Below are 22,701 nucleotides of genomic sequence, written 5' to 3'. Positions count from 1 at the left end.
ACCTACAAAAAAGCGTTACGCGCGCTACGCGGTTGCCGTTGTGCATCCTAAATTGATCCTGCTGAGTGGCTTGTACTAAGCAATTACAGCTTTAGCTGCAAAAATGCTCCCTCATAAACGCTAAGGCGCCCGTGTGCTGTGCGATGTCAGTGCACGTTAAAGATCCCCAGGTGGTCGAAATTATTCCGGAGCCCTCCACTAAGGCACCTCCTTCTTCCTTTCTTCTTTCACTCCGTCCCTTATCCCTTTCGTTACGGCGCGGTTCAGGTGTCCAACGGTATATGAGACAGATACTGCGCCATTTCCTTTCCCCCAAAACCAATTATTATTATTACTATTATTATTATTATTATTATTATTATTATTATTATTATTATTATTATTATTATTATTATTATTATTATTATTATTATTATTATTATTATAAATCAATGAAGGTCAAATTTCGGGTGTGGGATGGGCAACATTTCGGACGACCCGGGTCTAATTTGGAGACACTATCGCATTGGCCATAGTCAAAATATGCTTGTCATCTGACTTAAAGCTGCTGCTATGAGAGCAGAAAGTTGGGCTAGTTGGTCAATATGCATACTGAAGAAGTTATTGGCGCGGAAAAACGAGGACAAGCGAGACAAACGCCTTTGTTTGTCTCGCTTGTCCTCGTTTTCTTCAGTCTGTAGCTATGAAATCGCTAAGTGCGAAGGTCACTTCAATGTCATATATAAGCACACCGGACTGAAACTCAAGTTTTGCCTTGAATAGATACTGCAGAGTAGGCCACACGACCCTCAGCAGTACTGAACCCATTTTACGCGCCTAGGACACTCCTTCAATTGTTAAAAACGTGGTTACATTTAGCTAGACACCTGTTCTATTACACGGAAGGAGAGAGAGAAACGTAGGGCAAAAATTCATCCCTTTACTTAACAAAACACTGGCTAGTTCGAGCACATAGAGTAAACACACAACTGTAAAATACAAACATTTGCGATAGACATGGTCGTACACACAGATGCATGTCAGAATGAAATGCATTAAAACAGACAGGAATGTCAGCAAAACGATCCTGTATGGAATGATACTAGCATGACGGATTTATCTCTTTCAGGCACTCATTGAGTTCTGCTATCGAGAAAAATCTGAAAATTTGCATGTGTATCAGCCGATACTGGTAAATTATTCCCCAAACTGTTTTGCTAGCCTAATTCTCGGACGTTAGTATAAAGACCAATCTAGCAAGCCCCGGAAAACCATTCCTGTATTGATAACAGAGTTCATTACCCCCTGCATATGTCCGATTTCGTTCATATTGGCCAGAATAATGTGACGGCAGTGCGCGCAGCGCTTTAATAGTAGCTTGCTATATTCGCATAAATATGTTTTAGTGCTGTACACGTGGTGTTTCGCTGTAAAACTGTGGAGTTGCGCAAAGTTATTCAACTAACTTCAAACTTTTGCCACCGCTTGCGAGATCGCATTGTTTTTTCTGCGATAATAGTCAAGCAAAGCAACGCAAGCAGACGACTTTCACCGCACCTTCGGCATCTCCTTCGGACCCCCCTCCAACCGAATGTCATTCGATGCATCGAATGTCATTCGGTAAGCGAAAAAAAAAAGTACAATTGACAGACATCAGCGCGCATAAAAGATGTTTGAAACTGTTATGTCGCATTTCAAAAGCGGGTGAATACATTTCTGTAGAATAATATAAACCCGCCGCGGTGGCTCAGTGGTTAGGGCGCTCGACTACTGATCCGGAGTTCCCGGGTTCGAACCCGACCGCGGCTGCTGCGTTTTTATGGAGGAAAAACGCTAAGGCGCCCGTGTGCTGTGCGATGTCAGTGCACGTTAAAGATCCCCAGGTGGTCGAAATTATTCCGGAGCCCTTCACTACGACACCTCTCTCTTCCTTTCTTCTTTCACTCCCTCCTTTATCCCTTTCCTTACGGCGCGGTTCAGGTGTCCAACGATATATGAGACAGATACTGCGCCATTTCCTTTCCCCCTAAAACCAATTATTATTATTAGAATAATATAAGCTTGAAATATTATTTCCGGTAATTGTACAGCACATTAGTCATAAAAAGCCAAGCCAAGTACAAAGTCAACCACAAATTTGATAAATGTAAACGAACAAAATGGCTGACGCGCGGAGCTACCGGGAGCGTGGAAATGACTTTCAAAAGGTGAAGTGCTCAGTTACATTTTAAGTACTTGCGAGCTAAACGAACATGAAACGCCAAATAACAAGAAACACGCAACCCAATATGATCGGCGGTCGCGGGAAAGGCCCTACTTCACGGCCGGCTGCTGCCGTGGGCTGCTGCTGGGACCGAACGTAATAACTGTACACGACAGCTTCTAGTGTCAAGAGGTTCGTACCAAAAATGAATATTTCTTTAGCAGAACTAAGTAAACACAATCTCTAACTTTGGCAGTGCGCATGCTATTTTTTTGCGTTGATTGTTTGTGCTGCGTATCTGGTGTCCAGAGTACACATTCGGTCGGAGATCGAATGCGATTGAGTCATTCCAACCTAGTGACATTCCACTTGAGCGACCGTGCGTTTTAACAAAAGAAGTAGTTTTGCTCTGGACCGAAGCAGGAAATGCCACGTGCAAATGTGGAAATTTTTTGCGATCACGGTAAACTGCTATTTCGGATACTGCTCTTAATTGAAAAGTTAGGCTGCGGAAGATAATCCTAGAGCAGCCGGGCGTTGAACCTGGTTACACAACATTAGTTGTGGTATAGTACATACAGTATTGTGCGTTTTTATCGCTGACACATTCAAAAAATTCCCCGCCTCAACCGCTGGCTCATTTGCGGTGAAACTGCACACATAGCTTGCGTATTATGGTAACATTTGTATCGTAGCAAGTTTTACAATGGTACTTAATTAGTTCAGGCGCACATGATGCGAAAACGTAAGCGTCTACGAGAGATCGGCGAGCCAAAACCCGCAGAAGACGCTTTTTCGCTGAGAACCGGCTGTGGCGCCATCTGTTGCGTCACGACTAGGCCGCCGAGGCGAGCGTTGCAAGGAGCGCGGGCTCGCCTTTTTAAATCAGTTGTTTTGATATTTTTCCGCTCAATTAGCCGAAAATCTTGTAAGCGCTTCAGTTGAAGCAGACGCAAATGCCGAACGGCATATTCAAAGGGCCCGCGCTCCTTGCAACGCTCGCCTCGGCGGCCTAGTCGTAACGCTTTCCGCTGCCGAAAACAGATGGCGCCACTGTCGGTTCTCAGCGAAAAAGCGTCGTCTGCGGGTTTTGGCTCGCCGATCTCTCGTAGGCGCTTACATTTTCGCATCATGTGCGCCTGAACTAAGTAAGTACCATTGTCAAACTTGCTACGATACAAAAGTTACCATAATACGCAAGCTCTGTGTGCAGTTTCACCGCAAACGAGCCAGCGGTTGAGGTGGGGAAATTTTTGAAAGTGTCAGCGATAAAAACGCACAATACTGTATATAGAATATCTGTGCAATCGAAATGACGGGTGTTTCACCTAAGACGTTCTTAAATTTTTATAATAGGCTTTATGAATCAGAAGAACAATTAATTTCATCATGACATTATTGTCAGCACTGTAGTTCACCAGAGTCGTGCTAACTAGTAGGCTGCTTAAGTAAACCTTTTAACTGCTACTGTTAGTCTCCTTATGCATTGAGGTATGTCCACTGTATGTAATATCAATATCAGTTGACACTTCCGAACCTGAAGTTACCCTCTGTGCTGTGGTCCAACAAATTTTGGCAACATCGCACCAAAATACATGCGCTTTCAAGAAGTTTGGGGGCAAAGCAACCCCTCTGCATGGTGAATGTAACTCGTTGAAATAGCCAAAACGCTTAGGCCACAGCGCCAAGGGTAACATCGTTTTCGGAATCCTAAAAATTGATAAGGATATTACTTACGCTGGGCAACACAACTCTCCAGAATAGGGAGTCTAACAGTAATACTTAAAAAGTTAACTATTCCATATTAGTTAACCAGCCTATACTAGTCGTCTAGTCTTAGCTGTATTCCGATGCGCTACACTGCTGACAATAATGCTATGATAAAATCACTCTTTTAACTCAAAAAAGTCTATTCTTAAACATTCAGAACACTTTAGGCGAAACACCCAGTGTATGCTGCTGTATTTCGTTAGGTGAGAGCTTGCATTTGATTTCCATGTGCCTCGATGAGATGCACAAAGCGTGAATTTCGAAGACATACCAATGTTCCTTGACCGAACCAAAGTGAAAAAGTACATTTAAATTATGCACACATTTAAACGCCAAATTTAAAGAACCTTCACTGTCTTTACTGCTGTGGAAGTTTAGAAGAGAAATCAGTTGTACACACATGTCATTACTGTTGTGGCTGTTGTGCACATGTCGCAAACCGTAAAACTCCAGAGACGGAGCTATAAGTTCAATAAAATTTACTCTCTCGCAGGAGCCACAGGCTCCTAGGGAGAGCCCGTAAAAAGCCCCAGAGATGTAATTTTAAAAATTTCTCAAGCATGTTTCTTTTCTGCCTCTTGCATATAGTTGAAAATGTTGCTTATATTTTGTTAAGTTCAAAAACAGTTTTTAATCTCAAGAAATGTCCAAATCCAATGTCCTCGTCATATTTGTTCCATCTGCAGTATTCATAATTACAGTAAAAACAGACTCTCCACAATAAACTTTGTCACATAGATCATAAGCACAAAAGCAAGGTGAAGTTTTCACTGCAAATAATGATGCTTCCTCAGCTTCTGGTTGTAGTTCTTCGAGTTGGGTATGTGGGCTCAGAGGGGCGCTTAATTGTTTTTGGGCTTTACATTTATTTTTAATGTATTCTTTGCTGCTACTTACTCCAACACTGTTATTTTGGAAGAAATATTTTGTGGGAAAAGAAGGAATTTCGTGTCGCGAAGAGGGGAAAAGCCAAGTAACTGAGCAATGTGGTAACACTGAACCTAACCTCATTAGCAGGGACCGCCTGAACCGGGGGTTGCATATAGGCAGTTCACATACAAGCGATTGAGCGGTGTGGTGAAAAATTTTCAACGTGTTGGAACTTCGTTGCTGTGGCCGCTTGAACCGCTGCAACCACTTGAAACAGGTTTTTATGCTGTAGCGGCAGAAATCAGAAGAATTTTCACCTGCATGTGAAAAGGGCTTAAGAATACTTTTCCCACATGAGAAAGAGAGCAGAAAGATGGGGGTCTTTATTTTTTTACTTCCCACTTGAAGTCTTTCTTGCTTGCTTGTTTGTACTTTGCTGTTTCACAGTGACCAAAGCTGACCTTGAAACAAGGATGGCTAAGCACCATAAGGCTGTCCCAAATGATGTTTTTGATGGCAACAGCTCTCACGAGCACACAGCACCCTCCAAGGTGGGGAATTCATTCCTAAACGAAATGTGCAGCATGCTGTAGGTATAGTATATAGATACTGCACATATTTTTTCCTTCATCTTCTTTTTCCTGCACATATTTTTTCCTTCATCTTCTTTTTCCTACTCATTAGGTTGGCCTAAAAGAAAAAAACAGAAGTTGGCAGCTACAAAAAAGGCAGTGATGTCCAAGATAATGAAAAAAAAGCATAAAGCCCAGTATTCTGAGTCTAGCTGACACGGGCGGTGATGATGACTGTGAGCTTGTGTCTAAGAGGCTGCTTCATGATGCAGAGCAAAGGATTAAAGCCCTTGAGAAGGAGCTAGAGTCGGCTGAAAAACGTAGGCAGGATGAGCAGCAATGCAACAATAGGTTGCAGGACTTCCTGGACAGCCGAATGAGTGAGTGAGATAATCTGTAATGATAATGCACGGAACTGCCTACAGAGGGAGGCATTTTTCGAGACAAAAATGTCCTTAGTCGACTCGGGTCGCTCCATCGTCCTTCAGTGGCTGAATACATTTGCAATCCATTTGTTCCCCCGAGGCGAACACAAGGTGATGATAATGCTGAATGGTTATTGCTCAAGGGCAGCTCTGGCCTATGAGTGCCACAGCACAAGGTAATTTTTAGTGCGAAAGCACTCATATGCTCACCAGTACCGACCAAGAATCTTCTCATCTTTGGACCTTGTGCCGTTGCCTTGCAATAGCAATGCAGTGTTAAGTTAAAACGAAATGAAATCATTATCCACGACTGGGAGTCCCGAACACACCAGCTTCGCAGGCCACTACGCGAGAGCACTAGGCTATCACCGCAACCAAACACGCGTTGTGTTAAACTGCAGCGCACTCTCACAGTGTGCATTGCACACCATCTTCTTCGTCCACTAATACTGCTATGAAACTAATATTTGCGCTTTGACCTATGTGACGGCAGTGACAGAGAAATGTGTGCTGCCTGTGTCGCTGTAGACAGCATTGTGGCAGAAATGCAGCACTAGAACAATCTAGGTTGGCTTTAACAACATTGCTGCAGCAACGTGGCACTAGAGCGTACACCGCCGGCGTACTTTAGGTAAATTGCCATTGACGATGATAAAGTTGAAGATGCGCATGAGTGGCAACCTGGGTCAGTGGAAACCTGTCGCGCTTTCAGGTACGTGGCAGTTGTGGACACATATGAAATACTGTGCTTTCGCACAATATTTCATGCTTACCAATGCTAACCAGCCAGCAATTTTTTCTACACAAGGGGCGTCCCAAGACTCATTCGCCAAGCATTTCACCCTAGAGAAGGTGAGCACCAAGCCTGGGGAAAGCTCATGCCCATTGTGTCACTGGCGGTGCGCAGGGCTCTGGAGATTGAACCCTGCACCTCTTAAATGCAAAGCGGGTTCCAAACTGCTAGGCCACTAAAACACTAGAAGATGCCTAAGCAGACTGAGATCATCACGTGAAAATGGGTTTTCCATGATGGCAGTCACCTGAAGGCATCTCGAAGGCAGTATTGGGGGCTTTTGCAGTACTGACAAAGCTCGCAGTTGGCCACATAGTTCCAGACAGAGAAGTGGAGACCAGGCCATAAGCAGCTCTTGGGCACACTGTCATATATTAGGGATATGCTAGCATGACCTGTCGTAGGAGCATTATGAAGCTGTGAGAAGATAGTGGAGCATAGATGTTGGACAACGAGCAAGACCTTACTGCTGCCAGGGCACATATTGCATCAGCGTAAAATGTTGTTCAGGAGCACATACATCACAAGGGATGAATAGGAGTGGTTGACATTGACGACTGTAAATAATGGAGCATAATGACAGGTCTCCGTGGTATTCATTTGCAATATGGAAGTAGTGTGATATAGAAAAGATGCAGGCGTTAGCCTCACACTTGCTGCAGGAAGACAGATCAATGGGGTGACTGCATATGTACCGTGCGTCTTGGCATAACTTTGAACTGTAGTTTTATGATACACATTTTAGAGCAGGGGGAAAGTTTTCGGCTTCTGCATAGCAGCAAGTTTTAATTCCATTTGATTAGGTATTTATTTTTAATCAGAGTACCGGTGCCATGCCTGTACCAAAGTTTACCACCAGCATTTCTAGTTTCCTTTTAAGGGATACTGCATTAAATTGCAACTTTCTGTCAAATCGCCGAAATTGGATTCAGAAGGTGTGATTATCTCAAGCTGCAGTCTTTATTTCATGTATTTTTGCGCGGATGGTGTTATTTAGTAGGTTCTGTGCACGCGCACTGGTTGCCGCCCGCCCAGACGGGAGGAGTGCCTGATGTCACACGTCTCGTGGCAGTCTGCTCCCATCGCACCGTGCTGGCATTGGTTGAGCTATCGCGCCTGGAAGCTCAGAGTTGGCGCCATGAAAATGTGGACCAGATTGAAAGTTACAGCCTCGAAAGAGGGAGTAACGATTATATCACTAAGATGTCAAAATTACCTTGGCTACGACCTCGACGCCTCATTGAGCGGCGACGAGTAAAATGAGCCTGGAGGATAACATGTCGCCCAGGCATGTGCCCCGCAGTGGTAGCTGCGGATGTTATAATCCAATTTAATATGACCTGACAAGTTTTCCAGCATTAGATATTAAAAGATTTCCTTTGCCGAAGGTAAATCAAGGCATCACCTTCATTCGTCGCTCCAGCAGCAGGAAAAGCAGCCACGGCGCTAGGATGGGGCGGGGAGGAGACTTGAAATAGGACTTATACAATCACGCAAGCAGTGGGAACAACGAAGTGAGTGCTCAACATAAAAAAGGAGCTAATAATTGCATTCGCATAGAGAAAAATTATGCAGCACGCAGTTTTTGTGATTGGAGCATTGTTACTACACTGCCAGACTTGCATGTGTGACTCGCACGAACAGGTGCACAATTCTTGTGGAATTGGCCTGTTTGTAAATTCTCAACGTTGTTACTTTCCAATGGTCTCGGGTATGAGCGATGAACCTCTCCGCTCAATTTTCCTTCATTGGCGCATGCTCGCGTGAAAACAGTATTACACAATATATTTGTTTTTCTACTCGTTCAAGCATACATATACCTATATGGCATGCAGACGGTTTGTTTGGTGAATGTATTACAAATTCGGAATAGGGGAGATGAGAGTGCTTATAATGTGTATTTCTGTTATGCGTCGCATCCGAGATGATTTTCTATCGGAAGTTGTTTGAATCAGTAAAAAAACTGGAACCAGCAAAAATATTTACGAACGGTCCCTTGGCAATGAAAATACACCTGTAACAAATGCTGCCCCGTTTTTAGCCTTCATATTCTCTGTAATTATGTGCACTAACTTGCGCTACAAAGTGCAAATTTTTTGTAGTAGGCAGCGTTCTTTATAAGTTACGTGTAATTTTCATGTAGTTTAGGTCCCCTTTTTGCTAAAGGGCGGCTGTCATGCTTTCGGTTTTGCACTTCCTAGGGAATATCGCCACCGACTATTGTGAGGTTGTGCACAGCTGATCTGCAAGACGACTATGTAGTGCTTGCGCTGTCGCTAATTGACCGCCATTACCACCATATAGAGGACAAAAACGACAACAAACGCTTCCTCCTGCCTGGCTCTAGGTCTTCAAGAATGTCTCCTTCACAAGTATACGTGACATAATGTACGGCAAAGCATCAGGTTTAAGGCACTGTCGTTTCAGGATGAGTATTCGTAGTAAAGAAAGATTTATGTCGCATTCGCTGTCGATTAAATTTCCGCAATAAGAATTCGGACCTATAAGGTTTGTCGCGAAGGCTAGCAGCGCCACACGGATCCATTCTTCACAGCGTAGCATCTTTTGAGGAGACATGACATGGTGTGTCCCTTCCCCCGCCACAATACTGTTACAACCTCTAGCGGAATAATACTTTTGCACCCCCCACTCTTCACTGGTCTGACAGCCGCGTGGATCAAATTCGGGCTCAAAGGACTGTGGACAAAAGTGGCAGCACTCGTGCGTCCCCTACGTCGTCGCGCCTAGCGTCCACAGAGCTGCAGCAGGTGCACGCCGTTTGGCCCGGCTGGGCACGGAGGAAAGGAGACGCATGACGTCACAGCTTCCAAGGAGCAGTAGTTCGGGATGCCACCACCAGGTGCACCAGCTCAAGGAAAAAAATGAGGGAAAAAAGTACTTTCCGCTGGCTTTGTGCAAAAAATGACATGGTTTCAGTCGACTTAGGAACGCCAGCCTTCATTCCAGTGCAAAATTAGACAGTCTAAAATTTAATGCAGTATTCCTTTAAATTTGATTCCGAATACTGCATGCCTCATGTGCATATACGCAAATTCTGTTGCTTGTCACATTTCTGTTAAAACCGGTGCATCATTGATATGTGCCCATGATTTCTGCAGAAGCATTGGAGGCGTCCTTTGAGAAGGCCTTGGTGTACGCCAAGGAGCCAGCAAGTTCAAGGCGGCCTGTCAAAGTACGTAGTGTGGTGTGTGGAATGTTTAGGTGGCTTTTTGCTGTCTGTTATTGTGTAGAAAATTGACATCAGGATGTGGCTCGCCAACAGCTTGTACTAACGTTAAGTACTAAAGATACAAAGCACAAGAATATGGTGTCAGTTCATTGCAGGTTATAGCTATTTTAGACTTTTTTTATTTGCTTAGGTTTTCCTGTCATAAGTATTCATGAGCTTTTATTGGCACTGCAGTGTAATGGGAGATGGTAAACGAATTAGCGAACAGCAGTATCTTTGGTGGTCATTTGTAGTGGTGATTAGGTGTCTCGAACTGTATAGATTGCCAGAGACTTGCATAAAGCAGTAGGGCTCTTGTAGAATCCTTATAAGTGTCGCCTTTGGGGGAGCAAGAACGAGATTTTGTCTGATCACCTTCACGAGATATGGAACACTGGCGATGCATAACAAGCCACATGGCATGGCCCAGAAGCAAACACCTTGGGCTTTGAACTTTTGGCATGGGCTACCTGGTTGCTTCCACCTTCAAAAACCAGTGGTTTACAAAATGCTGCCATACGCATGCACAGTTGGAAGTTGACATATTGGGCTTGTTGGTACATATTCTATTACTGAGCAGAAACAAGGCGATGTAGTCGTTTTGCATTCTTTGAGGATCAAATTTAAGCAGCCCGAGTAGAAGTAGTACAGTCTGGATCGGAGACCTTTGGCTCTTGGGTGTAGCGTTAAGAGACTGGAAGTGGCAGAGTGGGTGAGGGAACAAACGCGGATTAATGATATCCTAGTCAAAATCAAGAGGAAGAAGTGGGTGTGGGCAGGGCATGTAATGCGAAGGCAAGGGTAACGGAGCAGATTCCAAGAGAAGGCAAGCATAGCGGGGGGCGGCAGAAAGTTAGGTGGGTGGATGAGATGGTGGGCACAGCTGGCAATGGACAGGGTTAATTGGAGAGACATGGGAGAGGCCTTTGCCCTGCAGTGGGCATAGTCGGGCTGATGACAATGATGGTAGTCTTATTCTTGCTCTATTGAGATTAACACCTGCCAAGTTGCCCAACTTCTCACATTACATTTTATGCACAAAACTCCATGGCAAGCTAGGCAGTCGGAATTAATTTGCTTGTTAGTTTTGAAGTGCTTGCCTCTGTTATTTTTATCCCACGGCATATGTGCTGAGTTTACTGAGCCTATGCATGAAAGGAATCCTGTCCGTCATACTTACGGACCACTAGTTCTCCTGCAGTTTGTGAGCTCTTTTGTTTCAGTTGAGTACATGCATGCGATACTTGGCTACTGAAATGGAGACAACCAGATGAATACTGACACTCCCATTGCTTCTCCTTGGCTACAGTGCATAGTATGAAGATTGTGCATGCAGGCAACATGCAACAAAAAGCTGCGTAGCGTAAAATGGTTAGCTGAGGCCCAGGAACAGATTGCCAAGACTGCTGCTTGTCAATTTTCCCGTGATGCTGCAGCTGACTGAAGGAATCAGTGCTTTCGTTAACTATGTTTTACCATCGAGAAAGATAAGAAAAATCAGCATGCATGAGTAGAGCTACATTAATGCCTGAAATTCTACCGGCTCAAAGAGCCTGAAAATGAAGAAAAAATGTTGGGCTGACCCCTCCAAGTAGCAGTACTTTAGCCTTCAGTTGCATTTATTTCACAAGTGTGAGAGCAAGCCCTCGCACAATTTAATTTTAGTGTCACCAAGTTTGATGGAAATTTTCAGAAACTGGCCGACACCAGCACTCATATCTTCACAAGATCATCATGAGTAGTCTATGCTGTTTGCACTGCTGTACCTTTTCCTCTCACCAAACATGTGCTGAACCAGTCACCTGCATGTTGAAGCCCTCTTGAAAAGGCTCTGCACTCAGAGGTGGAGGAACTCTTATGCAAAAAAAGCTGGTCATAGTGCAGGGTGCGACATTTGAGGCATGTCACAAAGTGCATGTGGCAGCCAAATGGTTTGTAAAATGGCTGTCGTGGCACTGAGCCTGCTGACACAATGTCACATGCTAGTTTGTATTGAAAGTAGTCGCAGTTGCAATAACAATAACACAGTAGTCTCATATTTTGCAGAATGATGTCGGTAATATGGATCGGAGACCATCACCATTTCTGGATGAAGAGGATGAGGTATGTGTATATTAAGCTGCTTAGCCATTTTTCTATAGAAACCACAGCAAAATTAGGCTTGTGTGCAGTGTAAATATAGTCTATTAAAAGTAGAAGTTCAATTTTGTATTGGCTGATAGTTATTCTGCCAACAAATTTTTAATGCAGAAAGCTTTGAGTTCCTGCTTTGGTATTGTTGAGTATTGCATTTTTTTTTGTAAAGTATCACATTGCTTTAGGGTTATGACTAAATTGGCATGTGGTTAGAAATAAACTTGCACCATGCCGCCTTATGGGTGAGGGCTGTTCTGCAGTTCATTGCTTTAGAAATGCAAGAGCTGTACTGCTGTTAATGTTTAATATGTAAATATTGTGCAATGTAGAAAATGCAGTGATGGCATACAGTTAGAGCATCCACCTAGCTTGCAAGAAGTCCAGAGTTTGGGTGACGTGCAGTTCTCCACTGGATAAAAGAAGTGGCATATCGGGGGAATTGCATTACCAGGCTTGGAGTGCGGTCTGATCACGGTGACCAGAACAGACAATGCGCACTCTCACCAGAACAGGATTTGGCCACCCTGGTGTAGTAATTGGTACCACAACCTCCTATACGAATATGCCTGTTAACCCTCTGCCCTCAGTGCCCAACAGCTGCGGAGCAACTGACCAAGGCAGCAGGCAGACCTCCACTGTGCTAAAAATCTCAGGCTCCGGACAGGCTGTCTTCGGAAACTGAACCTGGCAGCGTTTATTTCTAGAGCCTTATTCAATGAAGCTAGCCTAGTAGTGATGTTCGAGGAACTAGCAGGTATTAAATGGGATGTCAATAGGGCTTGTGAGGTTAGGACAGATGAGGCATGTACAGTATTAAAGGGTGGGCACATATTGCATTATCATGGATCAGCGGACATACGAGAACTATTATTTGGAAGGTGTACATTCGTCCACACTCCTGTCTAGAGCACTGGAATGGTGCTCTGGGAGGTACATTTGTCTTTATTACAAGTGGCCTGGGGCTCGAAACTTGGCCGTATCATGCTTGCACATTCTCGTGGGATAGTGTTTAGTTCCACATATCTTTCAAAACTATATCTGGCCTGCCAAGGAGTGGCAGCTTGCATAAACACAACACAGAGTGTGCTGCTCGAGCGCTTTAGACAAGTGTGCGGATGACTGTACAAGATGAGCAGGCAGAGGTGTAGCACTTCTGCCTGCTCCACCGCGGCCAGTTTGAAAGCTAGGTGAATGTGACCTGTTAGGCAGAAGTGACCGAGACTGTTACGTCCATGTGCTTTCGCCGCTGTGGTGGCTCAGTGGCTATGGTGCTCAGCTGCTGACCCGAAATATGCGGGTTTGATCCTGGTCACGGTGGTTTCGTTTCGATGGAGGTGAAATGCTAAAGGCCCGTGTACTGTTCGATGCAAGTGTACATTAAAGAACCCCAGGTGGTCGAAATTATCTGGAACCCTTCACTGCGGCATCCTTCATAGCCCGAGTTGCTTTGGGGAGGTTAAACCCCATAAAAAAAAATACATGCGCTTAGCTGTTTTTTTGTAATCGCTCCTTAGAAAACTGAGGGCTCTTAATTATCTGATGTTGTGGAGTGACCTTGGTATTTTGCTGCTGAGCACAAGGTTGCACATTTCATTCTCGCTGTTGTAGATGTGTTATGATAGGTGCAGTGGGCAGACATGCGAGCATGGTATGACATGCCTGCTTGCCTGTTAACTCTTTCCTTTCAGTGAAAAAATGACCAATTTTTAGTGCTCTAAAATAAAATTATTTCTTCAAGAACTGATAAATTCACTGTGTATTGCAGTGTATCAAACTATAGCTTATTGATTATACTTCGAAACAAAAAAATTCTCAAGTTATGTGTGAAAATTTATTGGTTAGATATGCTGGTAACACATACACAAAAAAAATACAAGTGAAACAAAAATAAGCTGCTGCACTGAGCCTGAAATTGATTACAAAAAAAATTAAAAGTATGCAGAATGTTGCACATCATCTTAGCTATCATTCTTGCGATTTTTCAGCTGCGTACATAATACATTGCACGTTCCTGGCCTTTCAAGTTAGGCAATATGACTTGTGCTACTAGAGAAAGTCGCGTGATGACATGAAGTGGAGGTAGGTGTGGGATGTGGCTTTACACATTACACTTGTTCTGAGTTTTTTTTTTTTTGCAGCAGCGCCTGCAGTTTCCACTTTTTTCTGTTTACTTTTGTTACTTTATTTTTGAAATTTTTAGTTGATAGTAAAGAAGGCGTGGCCTTCCTTGACATCATTATAATCAAAAGCCTGCTGGCAGGTTTGGTAAAATACCTTGGCAGTATGTTGCAAAGACCCTAAAGCAACAAATAAAACCACTCTCGTAATTTAAAAATCAAACACACTGCATAAAATACCATGGGAACAGCGAAACGAAACGCGCAAGCACACATTGATGTCCCGGTCCTCTGGGACGAAGTCTTGCAATCGAAACTGAAATCTGACCATTCCACATGGTTGTCTAACTCACCACTACTGCTCTAAAAAAAAGAAAAAAAGGAAAGAGCTTAAGAACCAACAAAAATGTTCAGTGTGAAACAGACGCCATGATCAGTGACGGGTGGACTACATCTGCCCAAAGTTTCATTTCTCATGTCGCCCCCTTGTGTTAGAAAATGAAAAAACAAAACTGAAACCAAAGTAATGGTGTTATAGAAGCAAACTCAATGGAGCAGCTTGTCCAGGAGTGCAGCCTTGAATTTTTGGTCGCAGGTTCAAAACGTCAGTCATATATGACCGACGGCCTATTGCATGGGTCATTCATACCGCATGTGCAGGCAGTGTGTCTCCTATGGGTACACCTGGAGCACACTTTTGTGTGGTTATGTCACTTTGTTTTTGCTGTGTATAATAAACATTTTGCTAGGGCATTCTGTACAGGACATTTTTGTGCCACCAAGCCCTGAGGCCACTCCCAGCGAGCTTGTCTTTGCTGCTCAGCCATCAAGGGTGTTGCACACCCTTCTGCATGTGTAGTGTAGTGAGCGATGTGCAGCCTAGCTGGATGGTTCCTTCCATTCCTGCCCAGCAACCAGGCATCACCATGCAGCCTCAGGTATCACAGACCGTATTTCTGCAGTTGTAGAATTTCTTCAGTTCCTTTACTTTCACAGTTATTGCTATAATATATTGAATTGTGCATTAATATATTTTTATATTTTGCTATATTTTTATGTTGTGAAGGTGAATCATGGAGATCAGGAATGGCATACCTGAAAATGTATGAAATGCCTATGATTTCTTTAATGCTGAAGATCCCTAGATGGTTGAAATTAATGCATTGCTTTACATTATCATGTCTTTTGAGCATACTTCAGCATCCACCTTTCTGATCAGAAAAACGTGAGTAGTGTAGCCGTGAAATAATTACCAGTCTTGCCTAGCTTGATATTTCTGTTTAATGTCCCTTTAACGCTGTACATAACCATCATCTTTTGCACTGCAATTCTGCAAGCATTTTTAGTCATTTGCTAAACATTGGCTTGTGCACTGATTGTTCAGTGTGTTGATATGGGTGATGGAAGTGAAAAGTATTTATTTTGACAGCAGGTGACATGCTTGCTTTCCTGTTAACTATATGGCTCATTCATAATTGTGCCAGCAGCGTGTATACTGTGGGTGCACCTGGAGCATACTTTATTGTGGTTCTGCCATTTTGTTTTGGAGTGCAGCTCTTAGGCACCCGTTCCTGGGTTGAGTGTCAGTGTCACAGTTGGCATTATTGTTAATGGCTGAGTGAACAAGGAGCACAGCTTGGAATGAAAGTACGGTGATGGCAAAGAGATTGCGAGGAGGACAGAGAAAGAGGAGGCTACTGTGCAAGCTTAAAGTGGAGGAGGAGGGTACGGTGAAATTAGGTGAAAGCCTACCCTCTGTGGCACCTGCAGCGGCAGCTTATGCGAAATGCACTGTCCGAGAAGAGGCTCAGCGGCAGTAGATCACTGTGCACACTGCTGAAGCCGAAACCCATAGCCTCCTCCGTTTGGCATTGCGTATTCTGTGATGGCTGATGGTTCAAATAGCGGAGCAGCTGCGCTAAAAAATTGCATTGCCAAGAATCCTAATCGCTGGCTCATTGTATCATGTGTGTACTAAAGAGATTGCGGGGCTATTTTCAGGACTTTCGTTTGACACCAAACCTGGAAGCCATGGTCAACAAGAGCCATGGTCAGCTGGGCTGTCAGGGGTGCCACACCCTTCAGCATCTGCCCAGCATCCAGGCAGCATTGTGCAGCCCAAGGTATTACAGACTTGATTTCTGCACTTTTAGAATTTCTCCATTTTCTTTTCTTGTAATGTTGTGGGCATCTTCCAAATGCCAAGCTTTTATTCTTTTTTGCTGAATGATGGGTACTATAGCCTAGACTATAGAGGGTAAGACTAAAAACATGCTTCGCTTTTGTTTACTGTAATATTGCACATATTCAAGTGGAATGTGAGGGTTAACGTTGCATGCACCGTGGATACAGCAGACACACAGCATACGGACATTTTACATCTCCTTGCATGCAAGCATGTATTCATTGATCTTCATTGAAATGCTGTCACTAGACTATGGGTGTTAGTTCATTGATTATCCGAGAATCTACACAAAACAGATGCACAAGGGGAGAACACAGGAGATTATTCCTGCTGTGGTGTCTATGTTGTTCATATCATGCCTCATGTGTTAGCATTGTAGAATATAATGAAACACACACCTTGTCTTTAGGCCAGATCTCAACTGTGTGCTCGGCAAGAAAGCGTTTTAGCCAGTTCACTGCTGCAGAGAGTCATAACCTTTTTTAATATACAGTTCTGGTGGATAGCTCGACTTAGTTCCCCAAGGAATCAACATCACACTGATAGCTAGCTGTAGGGATCAAGAAACTGTTAATGAAGTTGGCTAATTGGAATGAATTTCGGGAAACATTTAAGTGGAATAAGGTGAATGATGAGAAGAAACACAGACTGCTACTTTGTAAAAATTTGGTGGTATGACGTCAGAGTTCTTATGTTTTCCATCCCTTAGTGCTGAAATGTGACTGAGAAGTCGGACTGCAAGAAACATTTCAGACGAGGTTGAATCTGGGTCGCTGCTTTTCATGTTGCCACTTGCATGCATGCTTCATAGTGAACATTGCTTACTGACTTGACCCTCAACAAGCCTTTGGTTATGGGTCGAGCAAGCATTTACATTTTGCACAAATGAATAAAACGTAAACAAAAGTGAAGAAAAAGCATTGGCAGCACTTGTGCTACTCATCAAGGCACTCACTGTACTTGTATAGCTCCGGTGGCTATTAAAGTTTTTTTGTTTGGGTTCCTGGAAACAGATTTTTATTTTTCCTTTAAGTGTACTTATCTGTACATACGTGTTTGCTAGTGCTCATCAGCTTAGCCTGTAGCTTTTCCAGCTGCTGAAGTATATATCAGCCTTTCTGTCCTTGTATGCAGTGCATTTCCTTTTACAATTTGCTTGCAAGACTGCATTTTGTTTTTGCGAGAGCATAGCTTTAGAGTTGTATGCACATAGTCAGCATGCTGATACACTATGTTTCCATTTAGAGGTGTGTTGTTTTAAAATGTGGTTACTGTTAAATGAGCTTTTGCAATCGATTTCAGAAGCCTGCTCCAGCTGTTCAGCCCATTTCATCTGCTAGTTCCAGTGCTGAGCTGTTTGGCGCTGTTGATGGAAAGGTAGGCTGCATTTGTGGAGTTTTACTTATACTGCTTCATTATAGCATTATTGTGGCCACTGCATGCAGACTTTGAGACCTGTATAATTCTGATATTGGCAGTCGGAGCTCATGCCCTTTGTTGCGAGTCTTAGTTGGTTCGGGGGTGTGCCACTTAGGCACCTCAGTGAGCCCAGTGTGTCTTGCGTTGAATCGAGCGCCCAAATGAGTCATGAGTCAATACGAGTAAGTCCAAATGAGTTGTGAGTCGAAACCAATGAGTAAGCCCAAATGAGTTGAGTCGAATTGAGTTCTGAGTCATAATGAATGGCTGGCCCCGGATGAGCCGTGAGTTGAGTCAGTCCACATGAGTTGTGCTGCCTAAATGAGTCGAGTTCATGAGTTTGAGTGAGCCCATAGGTTGACTAAACTTTTGTGGGTGAGCCTCGGTGAGAATTTGTCATTTTGCTGAAGTATGTGACTGACAGCGGCTTAGTAGTGTCTTTGGAAAATGTTTAACAGTTGCATTCTGCCAGATGGGCAGGGGGGATAATTTGCTGGTGTATGGTGGCAAGCAGCGGTGACACACGGCAAGGATATTTGTAAGCGGATGGGAGAGGCCTTTGTTCTGTAGTGGATGCAAGTGGGGTTGATAATCATAATGAACAGTTTAATACACATTCATTATATGCATGCTTTCATCTATTTTTAGGTCTACCTTGGTGGGCTTGGCTGTAGCAATCGAAACCTGACAGCATGTTTGCACAGCAACTCATGAGAGCACTGTGGGAGGAGAAGGATATAAAAAACAGGAGCATGACAGGCAAAGCTTGCAATAGGAAGCACCAAACTGGAGCTCATGCAAAGCCTGCCCTCACTCCAGAAAAGCTGGGTGCAGTCCGGGGCGAGTAGTCTATATACAGTCTTCTAAAATCCTTTCATGTGGTGGCTCAGTGGCTGAGGTGTTCATCTGCCAAGCCCAAAGCCATTGGATTTAATCTCAGCCACAGAGGTTGCATTTGCTCGAGACAGAAAGCAAAAACGCTTCTGCTCTGTCAACACATTTTAACAGATTCCAGATTGCTAAAATTAATTCGGAGTTCTGCATTATGTTATCTGTCATGGCTGGTGTATGGCTGTGGAATTTTTTAGACACCACATATCCCATATACCTTTCATGTGATGCAGTTGCGATCTCAGGCGAGGTCTTTGAAGTCTAGTGGACTGAGAGAACAAGTTTTTCTCTCTACTGGCTGCAATAATGCATACTACAGTCATTAGAAAAACCTAATTTGAACTGTGAATTGAAATGTAACTAGTGTCCCAGTTCAGAGGGGAATGTTACAACTCTAGAAGTTTTTTTTCGACTAGTAGCAGCCAGTGTTGCAAGTGAATGAAGAATAAAACTGCGCATCAGTGTATGGTGGCCCATGATGGCAGTGGTAGCACATTAAAGAACCCTAACAGCTGAATGTAGTTGCAACAGAAAAGCTTGGCTACTGTTTTGCTATGAACATGCGAGTAGAAGAATTCTTGCCATTGTGAATGCTGCTGGCTGCAGTAACTGTAATGTGACGTAATCAGATGTGTGGGTTGTCCTTGTTATTATTGTGAAGTGTAGCAAATGTCCTTAGGTTTTCTTACTATCAATGCTTTTGGGTCTCTACTTTGACACTCTTTGACATATTATCAGTGAACGCATTTCTTTGAACAAGTTATTTGAGCATTTGCTGCACAAATGACAGAATCAATGAATGGACTCTACTTATGAAACTGTGAATTGTTTGAAAAAGTAATGAGTCAGCTTCCCTGCAGAAGGAGAATCCCTTCACCATGATGGCCTGACCAGTTTTGAGGGCAGGAATTGGGTACAGGGTGACATCAATACTTGCTGCATGCCCTACTTGCCTGCTTTAGCTATGTGTTGCTGTCACGATAAAGGGATTAAGCACAGCTCTACCGAACCACTGCTTTGTAGGCAAAGAACACCTGCACAAGCACTCGCCAAGAATGTCAAAGTAAGGAAGATGTATTGACATTTCGGTGTCGCTACAAGTGCATGAAGCAGTTGATTAGCCGCTGCTTATGAAGGAAAAAGATGGTGCACTCCGTGCACCTCCGTCTCGGACAGATTACCCTGTGTCCGGTTTATCGCTTGGCTCATCGCTTATGTATGAAGGGATTCCATTGGGAGGCACAATAAAGATACAGTATCTTTGCAAGAATATGCACAGGATTCCCGTGAATAATATGGCCTGCGCTTTGTTGGTGCTCCGATAGTATGTTGGAAGCCACAAGGCAATTCTTCAAGTCACGTTGGTGTTCTTTGAAATGTCTTGAAATCTCCTGTCTCGCCAAGAAAAGAAGGGAAAGCTGTGCCCTCACCCCACAAATCAGTCCAGAGCTGGCCGCTCAGCTTCAAGTCTACACAACAACAAGCACACTTTCAGAGCATGGGAATTGTTTGTTTTAGGTCTGTGACAAACTGAGCAAACAACCACCTTAAAAAATAATTTCTTACCTTTGTATAAAACGATGTGTAAAACAGGCGGCCAGCTGCTTTTTCTGTCTCCCTCTTTATTTGCCTCTCCAGCTGTGCTCAAATCATTAGAGAACCCCATTTGATGGAGCAAGACTTTAAGCACTGCCTAGGACAACCCAAGGCACTGTGGCAAAAGGGTTTTTGCTATGCAGGAAAGCTGACTTTTGGAGACTTGCAAAGGATCTATTGTAGCTCTGCAAGGTTCTTTATTCCGGACAGTGTTGTTATTCTCATTACCTGATGAGTGCTTATTTGTGACTATCTTCAGTACTGCTGCAGGTACATGTTATAAATGATTATACAATTCTAAGAACCATGAATATTCAGTTAGATATATGGAAAACGAACAGGCTATATGTAAATATGTTGATTTGTGTCATTTGGATGTTTCTTTCTAAAATTTTTGCAGATGGTCTGGGCGAATATATCTGGCTATCCAGTCTTCATCATCTCCAGTGGGGTGAGGAACAGTTGGGTCATGCCCATCTGCTTCACAACCCTGTTGAACGTCCGCACAAGCATCCGGGCCATACGACAATAGTACAGCAGAAGTAGCAGCGTGGCAGCCTTCGGAATGTTCTTCAGAAGCAAGTTTTCCAGAGTCAAGTGGGAAATCTTGAAAGCCGCTCTCTTCAGTGAGGATGGCGTGCTCTAAGGCTTTCGAACCGTCATAGAGCAGATAAGGTGGCCCATACCAATGGCCGACATATAACCAAGTTCCACGGCGATGACCATGGGCAGTGCGACCACTCGTATGCGGCCATTGGCCATCCCAGAGGGCTGTCAGTACCGTGGCGATGGCGCGACCTTGGCCCCTGCTGAGGTTGAGCGTTACCTGAGCTCCCCTAGAGATTTCTTCGACGAATACCACAGCGTCAGACCCTCCGAGGGCTTCGGCCTATCTTGGACGACGTCTACTTGCTGTGCCACGCAGCTGTTCCTCGCCGGCTGCCGCCCGTGATTTGGTCCTGGCTGGCGAGTTTATGGCCAACGCAACTGTGGTCTTCTGGCGGTCCCCGACAGTGGAGGCCTTTCTTCATGGACGGACCCACTGTGCCGCCCCCATTCAGTTTCGGACGAGAACGGGGATACAAACTGTTCTTCGCTGGTGAGTCGTCGTGCAGCCGGGGTGGTTGGTCACAGAAGTTGATAGGCGCTCCGTACGACCGACATCGCCGGCCACGAAGCTCCTTGCTGACTTGCAACGTACATCTTTCTAGATCGTACAGGCGCTACGAAAACATCGTGACTTTGCCACACGCGTCACTTCACCAATCACCACAGTGCGGCCCCAAAAGTGACGATGTCGTCTGTTTTCCCAGCCACACGTGTGGGACAGGCCATACAGTGCCCCAGGGAGTTGTCATGAGCGGCAACGCCACCTGCCGCACAAGGCTGGCCATGTAGAGAAGCCAGTGTCATCTGGAAATGGACGGAAGAGCGGTGAAAGCACAAGCAAGAAGACGCACAGCTTGCCGCAGTACTACCTTTACTTTGATGAGACTTGCAGCAAGCAACACAAGGTGCACCGAGGAGAAGTTGAAACAAGATGTCAGAGACGCAGAAAATCTAGGACGAAACGTCGTAGCAAAATCTAGGAGCAGACGGTGCAGTGCATCCGGAGCCAGGCTGCGCTAAAAAACACTAAAACAATAGGCTCACTAAAAAAACACACAAGCATCGCCACTGTAGGCTTCAAGTGAAACTGATGGCAAGGCACAAGGACAGAGTGGAGAAGAGGATTAACTAACCCTCTTGCGCTACTTCAAGGCAATTATCAGGGATGCAAGAACCGAACAATTCCTGGTCCCTTAAGAAGAGGAAAGCAGAAGTCGCCCTGCCTTTGCCCATGGCTGCCACAAAGGAAGGTGGTTCTCGTACTTCACATCATCAAATAGCACAAGCCCAAGAAGCCGGAGAACCTTACCTTATGACGGTTCGAAAACCTTTGAGCACGCCATCCTCACCAAGGAGAGCGGCTTTTAAGATTTCCCCCCCGACTCTGGAAACCTTGCTTCTGAACATTCCGAAGGCTGCCATACTGATACTTCTGCTGTACCATTGTCACAAGGCCCGGATGCTTGCGCGGACGTGCAGCAGGGTTGTGAAGATGGACATGACCCAACTGCTCCTCACCCCACTGGATATGATGTGAAGACTGGAGGAACTGGAGCAGAGTTCAACTCATTTGATCCTGAAGTAACTGAGCGTACCGGTCGCTCAGAACGCCAGGCCTGCCTTGATCAACCACAGGTTCCATTCTTCAGACAAGCGGAAGACATGAATCCCATGGTTCAGCAGTGGCTGCAGGGTTCATTTCCTGTCATGCACGAACATAACCAAGAACAATACGTAGTGCTTGTACAGATACGCCACACGTCAACAAAGGCCACTTCACCGTTGTCCCTGGTGATACACAATAAAACTGACTGACTGACTGACTGATGTTGTTGAAAGGAAGTAGGAAGAGGAAAGAGCACGGGCCTGCCTACTGGCTCAAGCCGAGCCACGCTTGCTGCCGCGTG

General features: G+C 44.5%; 1 protein-coding gene across 1 annotated transcript; it reads left to right on the top strand.

The window, feature by feature from the left end:
* The first annotated feature begins 2,345 nt into the window (after positions 1-2,345).
* Positions 2,346-22,618, top strand: LOC144115004 (uncharacterized). The gene is made up of 8 exons (XM_077649114.1): positions 2,346-2,374; positions 5,270-5,373; positions 9,732-9,805; positions 11,888-11,944; positions 14,858-15,032; positions 16,096-16,217; positions 17,582-17,656; positions 20,586-22,618. The coding sequence occupies exons 2-8, from the start codon at positions 5,296-5,298 to the stop codon at positions 20,638-20,640; spliced, it is 636 nt and encodes a 211-aa protein (XP_077505240.1). The 5' UTR covers positions 2,346-2,374; positions 5,270-5,295; the 3' UTR covers positions 20,641-22,618.
* Positions 22,619-22,701: the final 83 nt, after the last annotated feature.

The sequence above is a fragment of the Amblyomma americanum genome, chromosome 1 (assembly GCF_052857255.1).
Source record: "Amblyomma americanum isolate KBUSLIRL-KWMA chromosome 1, ASM5285725v1, whole genome shotgun sequence".
Classification (NCBI taxonomy): Eukaryota; Metazoa; Arthropoda; class Arachnida; order Ixodida; family Ixodidae; genus Amblyomma; species Amblyomma americanum.
The sequence above is the reverse complement of the archived record's forward strand: the minus strand, read 5'-3'. Positions and strand labels throughout refer to the sequence as shown.

Bases quoted from the DNA above. Each gene is read 5' to 3' on its own strand.
- LOC144115004 (XM_077649114.1), top strand. From the start codon at position 5,296: ATGGCTAAGCACCATAAGGCTGTCCCAAATGATGTTTTTGATGGCAAC. The intron at 11,945-14,857 runs GTATGTGTATAT...CATTCTGTACAG, and splicing joins TTCTGGATGAAGAGGATGAG to GACATTTTTGTGCCACCAAG. The intron at 15,033-16,095 runs GTATCACAGACC...GGCTATTTTCAG, and splicing joins GCATCACCATGCAGCCTCAG to GACTTTCGTTTGACACCAAA.